General features: G+C 47.3%; 1 protein-coding gene across 1 annotated transcript in view; it reads left to right on the forward strand.

The window, feature by feature from the left end:
* The first annotated feature begins 13,140 nt into the window (after positions 1–13,140).
* The window catches only part of LHFPL6 (LHFPL tetraspan subfamily member 6), a 140,656-nt gene continuing 132,262 nt past the window's right edge, over positions 13,141–21,534 (forward strand). Inside the window, exons 1-2 of the mRNA XM_083796365.1 lie at positions 13,141–13,595; positions 15,312–15,871. Coding sequence (XP_083652491.1) covers positions 15,487–15,871 — 385 coding nt within the window. The 5' untranslated portion in view covers positions 13,141–13,595; positions 15,312–15,486. The remainder of the gene's footprint in view (positions 13,596–15,311; positions 15,872–21,534) is intronic.

Genomic DNA, 21,534 nt, shown 5'->3' on the forward strand with positions numbered 1-21,534 from the left:
GACTCACAGAGCCCACCGAGGAGCTTTAAAAGATTAACCTTTTAAAGTTAGAATTGTAAAAGATTTCCCTGTTTTACTTACATACTGCATTCCTGGAATACCTATCCGTAATCCTTCAAACATACGCTGTTAGTATCTGAAATGGGATTCGGTACCACTCGGGTTGGTTATGAGACCAAAATACGCGACCCCTGGTACGAGCGATTCTCAGTTGAACAAGGAAAAATTTGGGATTTGTGATAAAAAAAAAAAGATTCTCTTCCTGAGGTCACATGGCTGTATTCACTTCATGCTTGTTGTGTAAATGAGCATAACTTAAAAAAATAAAAAAAAATAAACGTTAAAGAAATGGGCTATTATTATAGTAATCCAAATGAAAGTAAAAGCATGTCAAAATGGGGAGATCTTATGTTCATCATGTTCTTATGCTCATCATTTACTGAAACAGTTTTTAACTAAGAGGTTTGTTTTTTTTTTCCTGTCATGTCATTTTCTTCTTGTATCTAGTCAGCAAACAGATCTTCATGTATTTTTAGACACCTCGTTTCCCTCCTTAGCTTCTGTTCCTCCGCCCTGTTTTGTCGGTTTTACCTCTTCCTAGACGTCCCTTACTTCTGACCAAGCTTCCAGGAGCCAGGATCTCCCTTGTCCATGTCAGGAATCTGCTTTAGACTTAAAATGAAGAGATAAAACAGCATGCAGTCACAGGTGCATGCTGTCACAGATGTGAGCAATTATATTTAAGCATGTAAAGAAAACTCCATTATTATAAAGATCGCATCCCAACTATACATTGGGTGTTGCTACCAGACTGAACAAAGATTCAAATGCCGTTAACCTGTTGGATGAGTTGACACAGCGAAGGCACACCTTGAACTCAGAAGGACTTGAACATCTGAATCACAAATGTCAAGATAAGATCATTGCCAAGCCTCATCCAGCAAGTTATACCACAGACATATAAGGAACCGCAAACATTTTCCTCTGTCAGTTGGTGCATGTACTGTCTTTTAAAGCATCCAGTTTTGCTTTCAGATGCTCCTTGATGGAAGTGTATTTTTTCATGAATTTGTTTCACGAGCCAGATTACTTCTAGATAAGGCAGTTACCTATAGGATTTTGAAACAGTATGTTTTAATCTGTGCATGTGTTCCCCAAGAAAAATAAAAATAAATAATCAAGGGAACACATTTTAATCTCCTATAACTGAGAGAAGCATTTGTATAAGGGCACCAGGGCTTTTATATATGTATATATATATATATTTTGTGTGTGTGTCTGTGTGTGTTTAGGAATATTAGATGCATCTACAAAGACAATAACAAACAAATAAATCCTTTCTTTTTCTGATATGGATAATGTTTGCAGGCTAGATTTTTCCTCATAAAGTATTTTATTAAAAACAAAAATTCAAATGTAATCATGCAATGAGATCACTGCCTAAAACTCAGCTGCTGTCTCATGGCTAGTAAATGTCATAGTGTCATGAAGGAACTTTTGACGTGGCATTCTTACTGACTTGCTTGTCCACCAGCAAATAGTTTTCTGTTAAGTCAACTAGATGAATATTATGGGATAAAATGACTGGGCGTTTGTGATCTGTAACTGCCAGAGAGTGCTTTGATTTCAGATAGCAGTCTCTGTGTACCAGTAGAAGACACTTTGTGTATTGTGCATAATTTACGCAAGCATAATTTTCCTGACTAAAGCTAGATATGGCAGCAAAACTACAGGTGTCAGCAAAGAAATGTCTGGTACGTAGTGTATTCCGTTGATTCGCTTATCTCAGTTCCTTATTATGGTGAAAGTGTTCACAGAACACACATTTGGTGCAGTACACATAGGAGCACACTTTATCCTGTGGAACAACTCCTGTGGAATGCCACCTGTTGTTTAAGTAGCCCAAGCTAATATTGCAATTGTATCTTCAAACACTTGGAGTTCTGTGTGCCTTTTGTAGGGAAAGACAAAAGCATTTGCAGTAGTCACCTGAATCTGTTCCTCAAAAGGCTAAATAAGAAGAAAAATCCACTGGATAGATAGATTGGCAGGGATCAGACAAAGATGTGGCCGGAGCTGGTATTTTACTGCCCCTAGTATTTCCCTAGCATTTCCCCACCCTGTAGCAAAAGATTTGTGACAGAGCACGACATAAAGGGAATGTTTCCTTAAATATAGAGAGGGGAGAATAGCTCTTGCCCTAAGTGTCATCATAAGCAAATGACAGTGAGAAAGGAGAATTTTTGTGATGAAGAGAATGTAAAAATACATTAAAAATTAAAAAAATATAAAAAATAATAATAAATTAATAAAATAATAATAAAAATACATTAAAAGAAGAGTAATAGAAGAGACTGAGGAATCTTTGGGGGAGGGAGAGAAGGAGGAGGGAAGAGATGAGAAAACAAATTGAGGAAGGAAGGGAGGAAGGGAGGGAGGGAGGGAGGGAGGGAGGGAGGAAGGGATCAAGGGAGGGAGGGAGGGAGGAAGGAAGGAAGGACGGACGGACGGACAGGCAGACTAATATAGTTTGCCTCAGTATGATACATAATTAGTAGTATTTTCTCACAGTGTAATAGATAAAAAGACTTGACAATGCTACTGTTACATACAGTTTGTAGGCCTTGATCTTTTCAGATGTATCAAGGAAGAGTATCTGCAGGAAGCTGGCCATTGTAACTTGCTGCTCAGCTACACCATTCCTGGTGAAGTGACAGCACCCCTCTGTGTCACGGTCCCCGGAGAAGATTCACAGAATCATTGAATGGTTCGGGTTGGAAGGGACTCTGAAGATCCTCTAGTTCCATTCCCCCTGCCATGTGCCTGGATACTTTTTACTAGATCAGGTTGCTCACAAGGAGATCGGATGAGTCAAACTTGGCTCTGCCAGGCTCCTCGGGTGCAGGGTCCTGCATTGGGCCAGGACAATCCCAAGCACAAACACAGGCTGGGCAGATAATGTACCGAAAGAAGCCCTGGCGAGAAGGACCTGGGGGTATTGGTTGATGAGAAGCTTGACGTGAGCCAGCAATGTGCGCTTGCAGCCCGGAAACCAACCATACCCTGGGCTGCATCAAAAGCAGCGTGGCCAGCAGGGCGAGGGAGGGGATTCTCCCTCTGCTCTGCTCTTGTGAGACCCCACCTGGAGTGCTGCCTTCAGCTCTGGGGCCCCCAGCACAAGAAGGACATAGATATTTTAGAATGAGTCCAAAGGAGGGCCATGAAGATGATCAGAGGGCCGGAGCACCTCTCCTATGAAGACAGGCTGAGGGAGTTGGGGTTGTTCAGCCTGGAGAAGAGAAGGCTCTGGGGAGACCTTACAGCAGCCTTCCAGTACCTAAAGGGGGCCTACAGGAAAGCTGGGGAGGGACTCTTTGTCAAGAAAGAGGTTACTATTGTAGATACTTTTCACCAGACCAAACCAGCCCATTCCTTAAGCTAACTACTTTTCAAAAGCTCAGACAGCATTGACCCCATTCTGTAAACTAAGGTATGACTCTATGAGTGATTTGGCCGGAGGTCACCCTGACAGCAACCTGTAGTCATGTAGCAAAACATGTCTGTGTCCCTCGAAGCTCCAGAAAAATGTAAAGTTCTGAAGTTTTTGGTTAGCTCATGCTATCTCACTTGAGGATTTATTGTCATGCCTCACGGTCAGCAGCATTGGCTATAATATATGTGATGCTGAATCAGCCACCTGGTTGAGGAGCTGTAAAACTCCTGTTTGTTATAACTCACTGAAAAAGATAACACTAGCAGTACAGTATGCACTTTAATGCATACCAAACCTATGAAATCTTGCTCTTCATCTCCTGCAAAAAAAAAACAACCATTGATTTCAGGGGAAATACTGTGTCAGCAAAGCTAACAGGATTTGGTTGAAATATATTCAGCTCTAGACCTCTACTGGACTTCTCTAAGGGAGCTCTTGTCTAGACTATGTGGCTGAATCCCCAGCAAAGTCAATAGCATTGGTCATGGCACTGCCACTAACTTCAGTGAAAACCAAACTTGCACCTAGAAAAAAGAAGATAAATTCTTTCTACTTCTGAAATTCTTGATGAAAGCCATCTTGTGAAACTGCACCTCAGAGATATTGCTAGTGCAGGTCACAAAAACTATTCACAAACATGGCCATTTTTGTTGCAGCATTATGACATAAACCTAATTGTGCATGTACGGGTGCAAAAAACAGGCTTCCCTAGTACTCATTACAATTCTGTTTGGGAGAATTAATGGAACTTCTTTGTTATAGCAGCAAAAGTAAGTTTTCAATATGCCAGGAGAAGTCACACTCTGTGCCATCTCTCAGGAGGGAAGCAAAAACCACCTCTCAGCAACTCCACTGTGGAACTACCTGGTATATTTAGACTTGATTCCCTCTGTAAAGTTGTCTCAGAAGTGTCCTCCAGGCTTGCTTCAGTCATTCATCTTTGTGTGTCAGCTCAAGCAACCTTTCCAAAGCCTTGGCGAGATGCCATCACCCTCAGAGATGCTGGAGAGCTGCAGTGGATAAAAATAACTTATTACTTAATGGCTGACACTGGTCTCAGTCACTGCAGATGAGCTGCAAACAATTTCTCTGCAAAGATCTGCCCACCTCCAGAAGAAATGTGTCTAAGCCTGCGGTTTCTTGCTAAAATGATCTGCCATCCCTTTCTGGTGGTCATTTCTGCCTTCATGGCATTATTGCAGGGCTGGCATCCCTACGACTGACACACTGGAAGCCAATAATTATGTCCCTGGAGGACGGCAAAGGTTGTAGTAAGCAATTTTTTTTTCTAAACTTCAGCGTCTTTGGTGCATCTGTGTACATTTGTGATCTGCAAAAGTGAGGCTGGACTCGGCCTGGGCAGCTCTGCCAGGAATAGACAGGAATACCTCGATCCTGGCCTCGCCGTGTGGCCATGGGATGGCAGGTGGAAGCCTGGTGATGCTGACAGGCTGCCTGCCTTGAAATGCAGAGGGAGGACAGCTCAGCCTTGCCATCCTGGCTGCTGTCAGATGGCTGGATGGTATTGTTGTCACTCTGTGATTACATCTGAAGGAACAAGCGTTGCACATTTCGCTGCTCACACGAGCATTTTGCCAACGCAGGGGTTCTGTGTAAGCATCTACAGCAGCCGAGTAGGTTGCTTCTGGTGGTGTACAGTACAGCCTCAACAGCTTTGTGAAACACTCACATTCCCTGGCAGGAACTCAACGAGCATTTCCAGCACCTCCAATTATGGTATTAATTACAAGAGATTATCAAGTTCCCCAGGATAGACCCCAAGCTTCCTTTTGCATGCCAACCAGCAAGGACTATCCTGTCCATGCAGGTAGAGCTGTCTGCAGAACATCGTCAGTCTGTCTATACCTCATGCATCAGGTAACTTCACGTCAGCATTAAGACCTTAAACCACTGTTGTGCATGCAGAGCACATGCCTTTCTGAAAGCAAAGTTCATGCTGGGTGAACTGCCAGTCTGGAGGTTTTGAATATTTTAATGTTAATTTTGATGGTTAGTGGCTTCTTTCTACTTCTGTCCCATACATGGCCCTTTGTAAGATAAAATCCAGAGCCCTGGTAATATAGGCAGAGTAACACCATAAAATGAAATATCAGGTGCCTTAAGCAGCAGCAGGCAGCAGCACTAACTGGCAGAAATTAGCAGGCTGTCTTCAAGCAATAATTGTGCCTCACTGCGGAAATGTGAAGGCAAGAAATGCTGATGCTGACATGGAGTTAGGCTTTCCTCCCACTTGTCAAAAAGCAGACTATTTGGGGGCTTTAGCAGTGGTGTGATTGCTGATCCACTGCTGATATAGGGAGCTCTGAATAGGATCTGAGTTTCTTCTCGCTCTCTTGAGCTTGGATGCCTGAAGACATAATTAAATACCTATGGCGGGATGCATCTCACCAATCTTCTGACATCTAAAAGTCCAAGGTGGAGGCCATAGCTAATTGTCCAGGCCTCCTGTCTATCAGAGGAGTGAAAGAATCAGATGTTTAGAAGACATTTCATCCTGAGATTCTTACCTAGTCCTCCCAGCTAGGAGCCTAGTACACTCGTATGGTAGATCATTGACCTCATTTACCCCTAATAGGTCTGACTGTGGCTGTTGACTTCTCTGCAAATAATACAGAGTATGCCCCAGCATCAGGGCAGTGGAAATGACATACTGTATGTGAATGCTCTTCTTATACTCATGGGGAAGGGAGTGAAAAAAAATAAAAATAAAACAAACAGAATGTTTTACTTTCCAATAAAGTAAATTGAAAGTCTTATTTTCACAGTAAAATGATACACTTGGTGCCTGTGGGCATGTGACATATCAGGCAGATGCATATCATTTTGGGTGACATATCATTGACTTGCCAGTTGCAAAGGTGGAACTGCCCAAAGGCTAGTTTATTTTTTGCACCTGAGTCACAAAAAATTCTAGAGATTCATTCATAAATCAATGGTATAATCTAGTTCATACCTGCTTCTTCTCTTTCCTCTTCTTCCGTATCTCATTTTTTCACTCACTTTGTCACCTCCTCTCCATCTTCCTATCCAAATCCATCTCTCAGAGGCATGTGTTTCACTCTATCATAGATAAGCCTACTTGGGATGCGTGACTCCCTTTCTCAGCTACCAATATTAATCCATTTTTCTTTTAGCGTGGTGAGATTTGGGCACAATTTTTTATTACCTGTAACAGAGATAATGTGCCAGCACAGCTCCATGGGGATATCAGCTTATGTTTGATTCATTGAAATGAATAGCTGTTTTACTAGGAGCTTGAGAGAGAGCAGGAATATGTGTGTTGAGCTTCATTCTCCAAAGTGTCGGGCACTGGCTTGAAGATGTGCTTGGTGACTCATGGCCAGCGTTTTTGTGCTTTACAAGGTTGAGCCAAAGTTCCTTTATTTTTTCAATCGCCGAAGTTAACAGAAGAACTCATGTATGCATATTGCAGTGTAAATCAACTTCAGCTGAACAAACAAGATGGTTGTGAACAGGGAAGACAACTCTCACTGCATCAATCAAAGAGAAAGGATGCATTGCCTTCCTGAATTTGGAGGCAGAGAGTAAGGATTAATTCCCTGCTCATCATTGTCTCGGCCCCATTCTGCCTCATTTTGCTCCAGATCGTTAAACGTCCATGGGATGGGCAGTTCTCTAATATTCAGAGCTACCTCAGAGTCCTCTCGTCTCAGACAAACATGTGAAAGTGGCTTACAAAATATCTAGCTTTTCTAAGGACAGCCTGTGGTGTATAGTCAAGGAAAGGATTTTTTTTTTTTTAAAGAGTCTTCAGTTTAATGGGTAATTTCCTTTGAAAATGGTAAACTGCAAATTAAATGGCAAAAAGCAATTAATTATTGAAATGGTAATATCCTTGTAAAGGTTAAGAGGTAATATAAATGAAGTTCCCGTGAGCACATTAATGGTATTACTATCTTCCCCTTTACAAGTGGCAACTGTAACGACCTAGCTAATTAGCTTTTTCATCACAAAAAGGAATATTGAAATATGTAGTTATATTGCAGAAGCACAGTCTATGACTATGTTATTTTGCTACAACACAATATAGAGAAAGCCCTTTTACATGCTGGTAAGAGCTCTTTCCGGAGCACACAGCTTTTGATGGAAGGAGGAAAAAGTGTTTTTTAATGGCATAGGATGAACAACTTGTAACGTGGAAGGAAAACACAGGCCAAAGACAAAGATTACCAGAGATACATCCCTCTTTGGCTTGCTGCAGGTGCCCTGTGCACACAAGGCTTGGCTAGAATATGTAGCTGAATAGGGGCCTGACCCTCCCCATCCACAGCAGAGTTCAAGTAGCCTGGGGTCTACAGTTGCACAGAGTGAATTTGGGTCTCACCGACTCCCTGTGCAGTATTTTTATTAGATATATGTGTAGGTATACTTATATATGCATAACACATCACTGCATCCACATATACATATGTGGATGCTATATATTGACTTTTAGACAGCTTTCTAAAAACTGAACTTGTTTCTTCCCCTGCTGTGTTTTGGAAGGGGATAAACCAGAAAGGGGGCACTGCTTGAGTTTCAATTCATAGTGCTAGCGTGACATTTTTTCCACGAATGAAGCCAAAAGAGAGTCCAGAGGTTCCAGCTTCTCAGAGGGCCTGAGAGCCATATGAACCTCCGTGTGTGATCCGGGGCAAATGAGCTTCCACTTGTACGATGAATTGCCCTTTGTCCCCAACAAGAGGATTTTCAGCTTTCCTTTCAAACCCACCAGAAAACATTAGCCTCATCCTTGGGAATGTGATCTAATATGGTGACTTAGACGCAGGCGATTGCTGCAGCTCGGGGGGGAGAGGCAGCTCAGCTCAGTCCTTCTGCAAAAGGCTGGGGGGAGGAACACGGCGCCGCCTTGCATCCCGTTCACAAAGACACACAGTTTATGCAAAATATGCCAGGGAAGGCAGCCTCGCACATTCTGCAAACGCAGCTTGTGAACCTTAGGACTGGAACAGGGTAGTTATGAATCAGATAAATTTTGTGGTGAACACAAACAAGCTCAGATCCCTGCCCCCACCTTTCCCACGCCCACCCTTCCCCACCAGCAGCCTGCAAAACCGGTGACAGGAGCACCAAACCCTTTCGGGGGCAGCCACCGAGTCACCTCCCACCCAAGCAGGGACACGAGGGCGCCCAGTCTCCCCGTGCTGGCAGACTCCCCTCCCTCTACCTTTGAGGACTCAGGCACTGGCACTTTCCACCCCTGATTTCTAAATGTGATGAAAGCCAACCTCTGACTGAGGCTTTAAATTCAAAGGGAAAAAATTTGTCCCATCAGGTTAAGCAAGCGGTTAAACAACCATTTCCCCAAAGATGTGCTCCCTAAAGGGCAACAAGGCACCATGGCAGGACCTGCACTTTGTACACTGTTGAAACAACGTCTGGGGAAGATAGACAAATTCCCTTGGTAAATAAGATGCCACGATTAAATTGCTCGCATCAGTCTATATGCACAGAGAACGGGCTGCCAGTAAATGAGTGTCTGAGAAGTTGCTTGTTCTCAATCCAGACGTTCCTTATTTTCCTAAGCCCACTTGGGAACAGTGGAAATTTAGGATTAAAATCACCCGTGCAGTTTTCCTGCATCTATGCAGGACTAGGCCAATTCCCTGTTGAAGGAGGATGGGTCTGGGACCTGTCACCCCTGAGCTCCATCACCTTGGCAGAGTTTGTGAGGGCAGAGCAGGCTTTTCCCCTCCTTGTCCATGGGGCTGGTGCAGAATGAACCTCTCCAGCTTCTCCCACAGCCACCAGGCTCATTAGCAACAGGACACGAAAGAGATAATCAGGAGCTTGATTTGCTATAGCTGCTATCTGGGAGCACCTGGTGGCTTTTATGTAATACATAATAACAGTATACAGATGAAACAGCATAAGGAGGGCTTATTGCACATAACGAAGGATGCTTCCCTTTCTTTCTTATTCATTGGCATGTTACTTGTAGGTGTATCCAGAGATCACGACCGATGTTAGCAGCAGGAGCAGTGTATCCAGTGAGACAGCTGTGCTTCAGAAATGCATCCTGTTCATGAATTTTCGGTAATGTGATCTGTAAAATTTACCACCATAACCACCATAAAAATAAATCCTAATCGTAATGTAGTATTGGAAAGGAACTGGAGAGAGGATGTTTTGCCTAGAGCTAAGCTTTTAGGCCAGGATTTAGGTTCAAATGTGACAGCCCCAAATCTCTGGAGTCCACTTCCACCCACACTGGAAAACATACAATGTGTTTGATTTGGAAGAGATACCGTACAGATGTATGATGATTTAGTGACTTGAATTTATTTTCTTACGTTCCTCTGGCTGAGAAATTCGCAGGTGTCAGACTTGAGATTCTACATTTTTTTCCCCCCCTGATTAGTTGTTGTTTCTTTCCTACTGCTGTGCAGAATTTAAAGTAAATGTATTAATTTTCAGATGGCTCCCTGTAATACTTGTCTGCTTGGTCTGTAGTGACTATATTTGAATAATTGAGTTGACTTTCTGTTGCTCCCAGTACATAGCCTCAAGTCTGTTGTTGTGCCTCCACCTTTCTTTTTCATTTAAAATCGAGTACAGACATGACCTGAAGATCCAGTTTTGTAAGATGCTCGGAACCATGCAGACGCTATCACTCTCCTATGGACCACACAAGAGAAAACCAGATGGTGGCCTGCAAAAGAAAAGCTTCTTTTTTTCCTTTTTCTTGTTAAAGACTGAAGAACAAGATGGAGTTTCACTATCTGTTTCATTTTCAGGAACATACGTACTCCCCTATGGCATTTTATATGGCGGTGGATTGTCTTACAGGATATGCTATAATGAGAGATTCTTTGGCCGAGGCTGGGATGTGTGTTAGCTGGATTGATTTAGGTGAGCTGACAGGATTTTTTCTCTCTTTATTCTGCTGCACTGATTAGCTCCATCAGGTCTGTAGGACCCCAGATGTAACAGCAGCTTAGTCAATGGATCAGGGAGAAGAGAGATGGTAAAATCTATAAGCATATTTTCCCATCTCCCTGCTAAGGCAGTTTTCTGACAGTGTGTTCGTGGGCGTTTGATCCAGTCTGACTTCTGGTGGTTCCAGCAGTGGGAATTCCACCTCTCGTGTTCCTGCCACCAACTCTGAGGCTCTCTCAAAAGAGGATTCTCTTAAATATCAAAACACCAGAACCAAATCTAAAACCAGTTGCTATTTCAGTATAGACAAGACCCTGGGGACCAGGACTTTTGTTATCGCTCAGCTCTGAGGAGGTGTCTGCTTTTGTGGCTACAAGAAAGACCGTGGGTCCAGAAGCACCATGTAATAACCTCCTTTTTCTTTCAGACAGGTTAGATGTGGGTTGAAATATTTTGGCTTCCACAGTGAAAATACATCTAAGCACCAGGTTCCCTGAAAAGGGCAGCAAATGTTGATATAGCTGAAGCATGTTGAATGGCAAACATTAGGGAAAAAAAAAAAAAGGAATAAGAATTTGGATGTTAACTTATACATGCAATGTGTTTAATTTGTTCCTAATCAAAACAAAACTACTTGTCTCTCTGACAGAAAATGGATGGTGAAATAAAGCTTATTTCCCCACAAGTGAGTATGCCACGCGGCCAGCTTGCAGGGGCACTCGGAGACAGTTGGCAAGATAAGATGCTCCAGGAGAGATGCAGAACGCAGTGTGCAGTCTCCATGAGGGAATGTGGAATGGCAGCAGCTCAGGGAGTGAATATAAAGGCCATATAAGGGAAGCAAATGGACTGCTGTAGAGATGCCATTAGCAAAGCAAACACTGACTTGGGGACCTTGGCATATACCATGGAAGAGATAAATTGCATGAATAAATGCAGACTTGTTTGCCTCTCCCTAGGTTTACAAAGTTAGTTTTAGCTGAGAAGCTTTACATGTGTGAAATAGAGTTTTTGCACACTCACTGTAATGCCAAGCAGTTTCTACCCATATCTAATCCCAACACGCACCTAATTTAGATACATTTATCACTGTTTCATTCTAACCAAGGCCTTTGGCTTAAGACAGAATGTAAGACCAGGTCTTTAGGCAATTGCAAACATAATAATAGTAAACTATGCTCCTCTTTCTTTATACCAAGAGCACGGTTCAAATATCACAACATTAGCTTCGTACCCCTGTCATTTCCCATGTTGGGAAAATGACCAGCAGGAGATGAAACTCCCGAGCCAAGTGCTGGATGAAGGCACGAGAGCGGTCACTGAAGAGCACCTGCGTTCATCGGGAAGCGCACAGCTCTGTGCAAAAGTGGAGCCGAGCGCTGGTGCACTTTCGGGGCGGAGGCTTGGCACCACACAGAAAGCTGATGTGAGGGGAGGGTGCCAGCAAGGTATGCTGCAGAGCAGGCTCTGGCTCTCACCCCTGGGAAAGTCATCCTGGCGCCCTTTCACTAAGTCACCCGATGGGCACATCCCAATTTGTGTTTTGGCGTGGATCAAGGGCACGCTTTCGGGGCGAGTCTCCAGATCATCCTCCCTTAACCATGTTTTGGTTTACCCTGCAGTGATGTGTACACAAAGAGGATGCTGTTCAGATGAGACTAGACAAGAAGAAAGGCTTTAGAAGGGCACCTAATGAGTCTTGAGCGCTAGAGACCCAGGTTAGAGTGAATCAGAAGAAAAACACATGAATATCCATCAGGTCTTGAGCACCAACCGGTTTGCTGCATAGATTGGGTCAGGCTGATCCACAACACTTGCTAATACAGATGTAGGCTCTGTGGACGTAGCTGGGGGGGTAGGCATGGCTATTTTGGGGGTATGCCTTTATTGTCTTCCTTGTGAAGCACATCACTGCATAGCTTCCAGCACTGAACCTATATGTAACCTACTTCTTTTATTTGAAGCACTTTTCCTTAAAGAATATGCTTGAAATGCTAGAGTGGAAAACTAGATCTTGCTATGTACTTCCCCATCCATTTTTTATCCCTTGAGAAAACACACATTTTCAGTAATGTTCTGATTTTAAGACTTCGCATTATAGGGAAAAAATGGAGAATCTTTTTTTTTTTTTTTAAAAAATATCCAATAAAGTGGCTTTATAATTTAATTCCGAACATGACTGTTGTTACTATTAACTGGTGTAAATACAGACTGAGCGCAATAAACCTCACTTCCATTTAGCGTTAATAATATTAATGATCAGTACTTAAATCACACGCCATGTTCCCGGACTGTAAAAGAAACATTACCAAAGAGATTTTGCGCGTCTGGTGCCGACATAAATTAAACGTGGCATAAAATTGTCTTCTGTCTGCGGGAACGTACTCCAGCTGCAGGGAGGAGAGGAAGGAGCAGGAGGAGGAAATCTCCGTCTCCCAGCGGCTCTGCCTGCACCACCCCTCCCCAAAAGTTTCCCACTTCAGGCGGTGGGAAGGGAGCGGGGCTCCCCTCTCCGCCCGGCCCTGGCGCAGCCGGGCTGAGCTGCTTGGTACTCCGCTCACATTTGCTCTCGCTGGAGCCCAGCTCCCAAAACTGTTGCGATCAAAACGCTGGATCAGCAGCAGCTCGCACGCACGCCATCGGGAGATTTCCCCATTTTTTTCCCCCATCCAAGGGCTGCGGCCTCCCCTTTTTAACACCCTCCCACCCCTCCGGCTTTTTCCCCCTCGCCCCCCGGCTCCAGCGCCCCGCACACCCCGCGGGCGGCCGGGGGAGGGCTGGGGGAGCCGGGACCCCCCCCCGGGCCGGCCCCGCGGAGCCGGGACCCCCCAGCTCCGCCCGGGGAGGGCTCGGGGAGGCTCCCCCCTCGCCCCCGACCCCTCGCCCCCGGCCCCGACCGCGGCGGGTCCCGCCCGGGGAGGCGGCGGCGGGGGAAGTGGGAGGAGAGGCGGCGGAGCGCCTTGCCTCCCGAGGCATCAGACGTGGGGAAAGGGAGGGGAGAGAGGCAGAGAAAGAGAGAGAAACGCGCCGAGGAAGGCAGGGAAGGACTGGGGAGGCCGGGCTGGGGAGGGTCCCGGTCCCTCCCGTGTCCGGAGGACCAAGGGAACAGTCGCTCGGGGCGGCCACCCCCGCGCCACCCCTCCCGGCTGGGCGCCCATGTGCTGCCGGCACCGGCCTGCGAGTAAGTACCCGGCTGCCCCCGGAGCCCCGGGACCCCCTGCCCTCCCTCCCCCCGCCTTCCTTTCCCTTCCCTTCCCCGCAGCGACACCCGGCTGCATCCCCTCCCCGTCCCAGCGGACCCCCCGGGCCCCCTTCCCCTCCTGCCCTCCCAACCCCACACCTTCCCGCATCTCTTCCCCTCCTCTCCCCCGCCTCTTTCCCGGATCTCCCAGCCGCTCCGGACCTCTCTCCCTTCCCCGCTCCCCTCTCCGTCCTCCTGCTCCCCCCGGGCCCCCCCGCAGCCCTGCCAGGCCCTCGGCCCCCGCCCGCCCCGCAGCCTGCCTTCCCCTCGCATCACCCCGGCGAGTTTCGCTTCCCGGCCCCCGCCTTCCCTCGGGGCCCCCCCCCCAGCTCTCCGCCGCCCCCTCCTGCTCTAGGGCCGGGGTTTTGGGGCCAAATTGGCGAGTCCCGCTCCCCAGAGAGAGTCCCGGGCGTTGGCTGGCAGCCCGCGGGCGGTGGGGGGTCCGGCTGGATTTGTAGGGTCCTGCTGGATTTGTAGGGTCCTGCCCCTGGAAGCCTCCATGTTGTCCCCTATTTCCAGCCGTGCCTCTTCTGCCGGTTGAGGGAACGCTTTCCCCGAGTGCCGTGACCCACTTTGCCGTAGCCGCTTGGTGCCACGCCAAGGCACGGGCGGATCCTTCCCCGAGAAGATGCCTCTGGAGGGATGGGGGCAGCCCATGCCCTCCGCCAAGTTTCTGTCCCTCGGGGTTTGGGGCTTTTGCAGGTTGGGAGGCATTTCTGCAGATGGGCTACGTCTGCGAGGAGGTAGGCGTGTGCTTCTTGCGAAGCGGCACAGGCCTTTTCCAGCGTTAGGGTAAAGATTTCTTTTTTGCAGTGTTGTAAAAGTAAACAAAACTTCTGTGCGGTGCACATGCTTAATTTCACTTCCAGACGCTTTCCCTACATTCCCTCCTTGTGCAGAAGTAGTTTTAATTTTATTGCCGGCACATTAATTGCGTTCACTGGTTGGCGTCTAATCATGCTTAGAAAAAAAGCCCCTGTAAATAGCTATCAGGATTAATTTGGCAGCAACGGTGAGAGATGATCATAAATTTACAAATGCGGTAGGAGCAATGATCCAGCATGGATTGAACAAGAAATGTGCCCCCAGCCTGTGGGAAGCAGCGTTTCTGCGACAGCCAAAAGCGCTCGGTCATGCTGGTACAGAGCTCGGAGGCTGGGAATTTTCTGAGGAGGAAGCAGAGGAGTTAAAGGTCCTGGCTTTGGGCTGGGAAGAGGCAAAGAAGAGGAGGCTTTGTGTTAGCGAGGTTTTCTGCTGCCACAGGGGTCCGGGCTTGAAAAGCCACGGACAGTTTCACGCTGAAGCTGCAGGGCCCCATCTAAAGTACATTCCCCAGGCATTGCAGGAGGAAGTATAACAACCAAGACCTGACCCGGGAAAGATGAAGACGTACGGGGGCGAGAAGTGAGCGGAGAAGTAGGCAGGGAAGCCCTGGCAGTGGCTGCACAGCCTGCACGGCCGCGCCGCCTCCCGTCACTGTCCCCACAGCTGCCGGCAGCGGTGCTAGTGGCCGCTCGCAAGGATGGGACAGAGGCGTGCGATGTCTTCATGAAAAGTGCTGCAGGAAGAAATGCTCTGGCAGATAAACGTTGATTTTCCCTAATCTCAGTGTTTCTGAACTTGCCTTTTTCTTCTTTTTTTTTGTTATTTCATCAGGGACCTTTGTCTTCATGATGGGAGGAAACATCCCCCTCGCTGTTAGGATCCGGGCTTCTCCCAGCGCAAGGATTTGTCAAGGCTGAGAGACTCTGGATTATCCCCAAACCTCCTCTAAAACACACAGGGGCTTTCCTGTCCCCCCATCGTGAAGGGGCTCGGCGTACACGCAAAGATGGCCTCCAGCCTCACCTGCGCCGGCATGGTCTGGGCCTTCCTCTCCTTCCTTTGTGCTGCAGCCTCCTGCGTGGGCTTCTTCATGCCCTACTGGCTCTTGGGGTCCCAGCTGGAGAAGTCCGTTTCCTTCGGCACTTTCCGGAGGTGTTCCTACCCCGTGCGGGATGAAAGCCGCCAAACGACCGTGATGGTGGAGCAGTGCGGCCGCTACGCCTCCTTCCAGGCCATCCCCAGCGCCGAGTGGAGGATCTGCACGGTGGTGACGGGCCTGGGCTGCGGGCTGCTCCTCTTGGTGGCCCTGACGGCCCTCATGGGCTGCTGCGTGTCCGAGCTCATCTCCAGGACCGTGGGCAGGGTGGCAGGAGGCATCCAGTTCCTGGGGGGTAAGTGCTGCCTGCTCGTGCGGGGACGGGGGCGTCTTCAGGCTGCAGGTGTCCACGTATGGTGCGTTGGGGAGAGGAGGGAGTGATGCAAACTTTCCGCTAGTGAGGGAGACCGCTTGGCTCCTTTGACCATTGAGCTGGTTGCCTGGATGACTTGAACGTGGCCTAAAGGCTTGGTCACCCGTGGTCGCTCCCTTGCGCTTAAATCCCTGCTCGGTTGTTGTATGACCTTTGAGACTTGCACGACAGGTTCAGCGCGCTGAGTGCAGCTCTTTGTGCCAAAGACCGACTAACGTGGGCCAGTGTCTTCGAGGAGGTTTGGCATGCTTGCAGCAGAGCTCAGCTCAGGTGGTGGCACCTGGAGGAGCGTGGGGGCCGCAGAGCCCCGTGAAGCATTGCGGAGTAGAGGCTGTGTGACTGTGAGGACAGCCCTGGCTCTCCTCCTTCTCCTTCCCACTCCTGTCACCAACAGCTCCCTCTACCATCTGGCAACGAGTCTGTGGCCCCCGTTGGAAGCGTGGGACCTTTATCCCTCTTACATGTGGCCCACGAGCTGCCAGGTCCACGCTGCCTGGTGGGGCGTGGGGTTTGTGTAGCCTGTGGTCTAGACAGTGCGTGGGAGAATTACCTCCCCTCCTTTTTTTAGCCTGCGAACTGCACGGCCTTAGCCGTGGAGTGTTTGAAGGGTACGAGACAATAAGCAGGATCCTCCAGTGTGTTTTTTATAGGGCTGTTTTCCGAGTAAATCATCACTCTCCTGTCATCAGTGACACGCGTCTCGGTGGCACTCACTGTCACCTTGTGCTGCTCGGCGTGCGCTCGCCCCCGTAAGGGGATGAGTTTCTCTGCCCATGCGCCAGCATTTGGGATGTCCCGCTGGGTCTGCTCCCAGCTCAGGGGGGCTTCTGCCCGTCTACCCCACAAACTGGGATGCACCCATACAGGGCAGTACATGCACATCGCCAGCATGCAGCCGGGAGGAGGCACAGGATGAAAACGGTGTGGCTCGGGGGACACAGCTGAGGCTCTGGAAGGGACCCGTGCCAAGCCCTCAGCCAGGCCATGTTGGCACGGCTCTCTCCTGGCTGCCAGGAGCCCTGGCTCTGACTTTTTGAGCGTTTTCCATGCTTTACAGCAAACTGCCCCTGTCACTTCGCCCTTCCCTCGGTGCTGCATTCCTGTGTTTAATCTGGCTGACAATTGGAAAACGCAGCAGCTGCTTGAGAGTTAACTCTGCTGGAAGCTGCTGCTTCGTGAAGGCTGCTCCATTATAAAACTCTGGTCAGGCAGCTGGGGGGTGGAGAGGATTTTCGATTCAGTGACGCTCTGCAAGTCCACTCGATCTGGCTGTTTTCACTGAGAGCCATCACAGGCTCTGCTTGTGCTTTAACCGCCCCCCTCCTTCCAATTGCTGCCTCTGCTCATCTGGTTTTAATTTGCGTTTGGTGGTGCTGCGTGCCTGGGTCTGGTTACAGCCACCTTGGTGAAAGATGACAGCCCAAGGGGTGGCCGGACAAACGGGCAGGGTACACGGGAGGTGTGGGGAAACCCGTGCCCATGGTGTGGACTGAAGGTGTGCACCCTTCTGCCAGGCAGGATGCTCAAAGAGGACCCTTCAGACCATGCCATGACTGCTCCTGGAGCTTGCCCCAGGTGACTGCACAGCATCCTTTCCCTCCAGGAAGGGTGTGAGCATGTAGCGCTTATCCTCAGTCGGTGACAATTCAAAGGTCCGTGAACCTGTGATAGGAAATGAAAATTGCCAACAACTTTATTCACAGATCAGAAATTATTTACACAGCATGTCCAATTTTCCCCTCTGCTGGGTTTTATGGTTGTCTCTCATTTCGCTCAGCACTGCTGGAAATGTGTAAGAAATGAACAAAGCGAGAACCCGTCATTTCTTAACCTGCTTAAAAACTGACTGTGGGGTCATCAGGGAGAGAGGCCAGGTGGTGCAAGCAATAATTTGGCTGAACTGGAGGCACAGATTAGGGTAAAGTTCAGATCCTTACATCCTTCATCAGATCTTTAGCTGCCATCAGTCAGCATAGCTTCATTGCTTAAATGACATGACAACATTTATCCAGATGTTGAAATTAGGCTCTGTAATTATTAGGTTGTTTTAAATCAAGATAGTCATGAGCTGTTCAGATTATTTGCTATCTAGGAATGCCAGGTCTTTGTTCCCCGTGTAACCATTATAGATTTAGTTATATACCATGGGGTGTGCTTTGACTGTGGCTCAGTGGCACTTTTGTGATTGTCACTTTAATTGGCCTCCAGCTGGAGATCTAACCAAATAAAACCCTCACAAATATTTTTCTTGGGGGTAAAAGAACCCCCTGCCATCTTTATTGTGAAGAAAAAGCCTGTGGAAAAATAAGCAGTGCGCTGAGAGATGCTATTAATTCATCCTCTGTGCCTTTCTCTGCATTGGGCAAGGAGATGGGGAGGCAGTTTCACTTTCTGTTTCTTCTCATCTGAGTCACCTGCACCAACAGGACTGCTGCTTTCAGTGGCGGAGGATGGGTGTCTGAATAAACTGTATTTTTCTTGAACTTAGAAACCAGCACAGTTGTGCTCGGTGTAGCTGGTTTAAAGTTTTAATGATGTTCTGTTAGTCTGGGATCTAAATAATTTTCTCAACATGATTTAAGAACATGGCCTTGATGAAGAACTTAGCCAATTGACAGTGGCATATTACAGGAGGCCCGTGGGTGCGTGAGATGTAGACTGCCCTGCAGCTGTGGTGGGCCAGAGCACCAGGGCTGCTAAAACTAACTTAATCCGATACTGGAGACATGTTTCCTGCTGTGAAGAGGTGGCAGGGAGGTGTAATTGCCAGAGGTGGTAAGCAAACAGCCTGATCCTCTTCTTCCAGCAGGGCAAAGGAGGTGTAACTCCAAGTAGGTCAGTGGAATAGCACCTGTACAGAAGGAGTGCGAGCTAAGTGGTGCCAAGGTTTTACAGCTGGGATTTCCCCCCGTTGTATGTGGCAACTCATGCGAGTGAATTATTCATGAGTGCTTATACCATAAATCTGCTGTTATAAAAAATTGAGTGGCAGAGCCTGCAGGAAACTGCAGATCTGTGCAGAGTCAGAAGAGCTCTTTAGATACTGGTTGTTTTTACGTACTTAGCCTGTGTGCGCTATTTCAGATAATCCCGGCTACAGAGCATAAGTATATTTTAAGATGACTCTGGGATGCGCTGAGTCTATGTTTCTAATAGAAAGGTTGCATCACGGACTTTTCCTCCCATTTGCAATTATAGGAACCACTTCCTTTCCCATGGATGATCATGTGGCAGCTCTGTAGCCATTGCAGCACTTGCTTACATGAAAAACAGTGCTATTTTGAGCCTTCTAAGGCAACAACATGGTAGTGGGCGACAAGAAGCAGCCAACACCCCAAGGCTGGCCATTTCTTCAGTGGCTCTCAGTGGCCTGCAGTTTATGGTCTGCAAACTGCTGCCCCAGTATCTCAGCAGCATGCTTCGTGAACGTTGCTGCTGAAGTGCTTCGAAGAGCTGACAACCGAGGTGAAAGTTATGCTGTCTGTAACCTCTTGAGGGCACAGTTATGTAGATGGATACAGTCTTCACTGATAGCACTAAGTGCAGTGTTTCCAGCTGGTTTCCTTTGAATGTTCGGAAGATAGAGAGATATGTAATCTAGCTAGAACAGATTGCAGGGATGCATCTTTGACCATAACTATTGAGGGCATGACAGCAGGAAGTGAAGTTTAACAAATCTATGGCAAATTGGAGTCTGTAATTATTGATCTTCTTTCCATTGTGCGTTGGCAAGTCAATTCCACTTAAGTGAGGAGACTAGAAATTTGCGGGCAGGTAGCTCAGATATGACATACTAATTTGGTGAATAGCTTCACTCTGTGAATGCAGAGCAATGATTTTAAGAACAGAGCAATAATTTTAAGAACATAATGAACTGAAAGGTTAGCCAGTTTTATGTGAGGCAGTGGATCAAAAGACGCAAGCGTTGCAAGGATGGTCAATTTAAAGAGCGTTATGCTGGCAAGGTGAAGTTTTTCATTAAAATGGTCAGTGCGCAGGAATTATGGCTGAAATCTGCACTTGCTCAGGATTCCCTTTAGCTCTGTAGGACAGCTAAGCCAAGCTCAGAGGGGTAAGAATCCAAGGGGACAGAGCATGAAATAACCTCCTGACTTGGAGACCTCTCCGAATCTGACACTTTGACCTTGATTCTGAGTGACATGTGAGAAGCGAGCACTCTCTGTAATTGTGGGTAGCCATCTGGCTCGCACTGTCATCTTTAGTACTCATCACTCACTGTTTGTACCCAAGAAATGCACAAGTTTTGCTGCTCCTTTTAGTAAAGAGGAAAGTTTTCAGCACCACTTTCTCTTCCTCTCCTTATTTCTCTGTCTTGTTTCCCTTGTGTCTCAGGGGAGTGCTAAAACTCCTGAAACAATGGTCCTTTAATTGCTGGTTAGAAAATACGGAGAGCTCTTAAGTGGGCAGTGGTAAAAGGAGCATTTAGTTGGAGAAGAAGAGGACGCAGAGCTTAGCAACTTCTGATTTTATCTCAGAAAAAATGTGGCCTTCTGGGAAAAGTTCCCAGTTTGTATGTTCCCATACAAAATTGCTCCAGAATCCTTCTCCAAGTGTCCCATGCCAATAGTGGCCATAGCTGTTTCCATCACCCATAGCCTGCTCAGGAATAGGTTTTGCTGGTTATGGAGTTATGAATAATAACTCGTGCTCCATCAAGAGAGAATATTGAGTGTGGGTGACGGCTCTGTGTTGCCTGTCAGGAAATCTTAGAGAAACCCTTTGAGGTTTTAAAGTGACAAAGCCAAATTAGCATATTAGTGGCTGGGTCTGACTTTGCAGGTGAGATACTGAAGGTCTAAAATATAGGGGGAAGAAAGGGGAAGAGAACTAAAGTCAGAGCACTGTTGGACCATGTAGAGAAGCTGTCCCTCAAAGGAAATGCTTGTAGAAACAGCTGAAGAAGAAAGAGGAACTCTTGGGAGAGATGGAGTCACTGAACCTAAGGGACAGTCAAGCTTCAAGAAATGTGGCTTGCAATTAAAGGCAGCCTGTGGGCAAGGAGAATGAAGGCAGCCTCAGTTCTAAGAAAAAGCCAGCAGTGGCTTTGGTGAGGGTAGTTCTAGTTGACTACAGGGACTAGAAACAGTCCAGGGAGAGGTTTGCATGGAGCTGTAGGGGAAGAACTGCAGGCAGTGACCAGTAACCATTATTTCGTCTGACAGCTGAAGTGAGACTTTCTGCCTGGAAGACTAAGGTCAGGATCATTTTCTGCCCATAGGGAAAAAAAGTAAGCACGAGAGAATAGCATGGAGAAAATGAACCTTGATGGGGGCAGGAAGGATCTAAGATGGTCCAGAGGCTTCCAGGAAACGAATGGTTACCCCAAACTCATTTGCAGTTCTTCCAAGCCTATCTCATCCATTTCCTCCATCTATACATGTTCCCCCAAACTCCTCCTGAAATTTGCACCTGAAAAAAAAAAAAAACAGCCATAAGAACACACAAAAAGAGCTTTTTAGTTCTTATATCCTCTTTAGCTTACAATATTTTTCAAGGGGTAACTTCCAGGGAGAGGCTAGGGAGTGGTATCTGTTTCTATCCAACACCAAGCACTCTTCTTCCCC

This window comes from Anser anser (assembly GCF_964211835.1).
Source record: "Anser anser genome assembly, chromosome: 1".
Classification (NCBI taxonomy): domain Eukaryota; kingdom Metazoa; phylum Chordata; class Aves; order Anseriformes; family Anatidae; genus Anser; species Anser anser.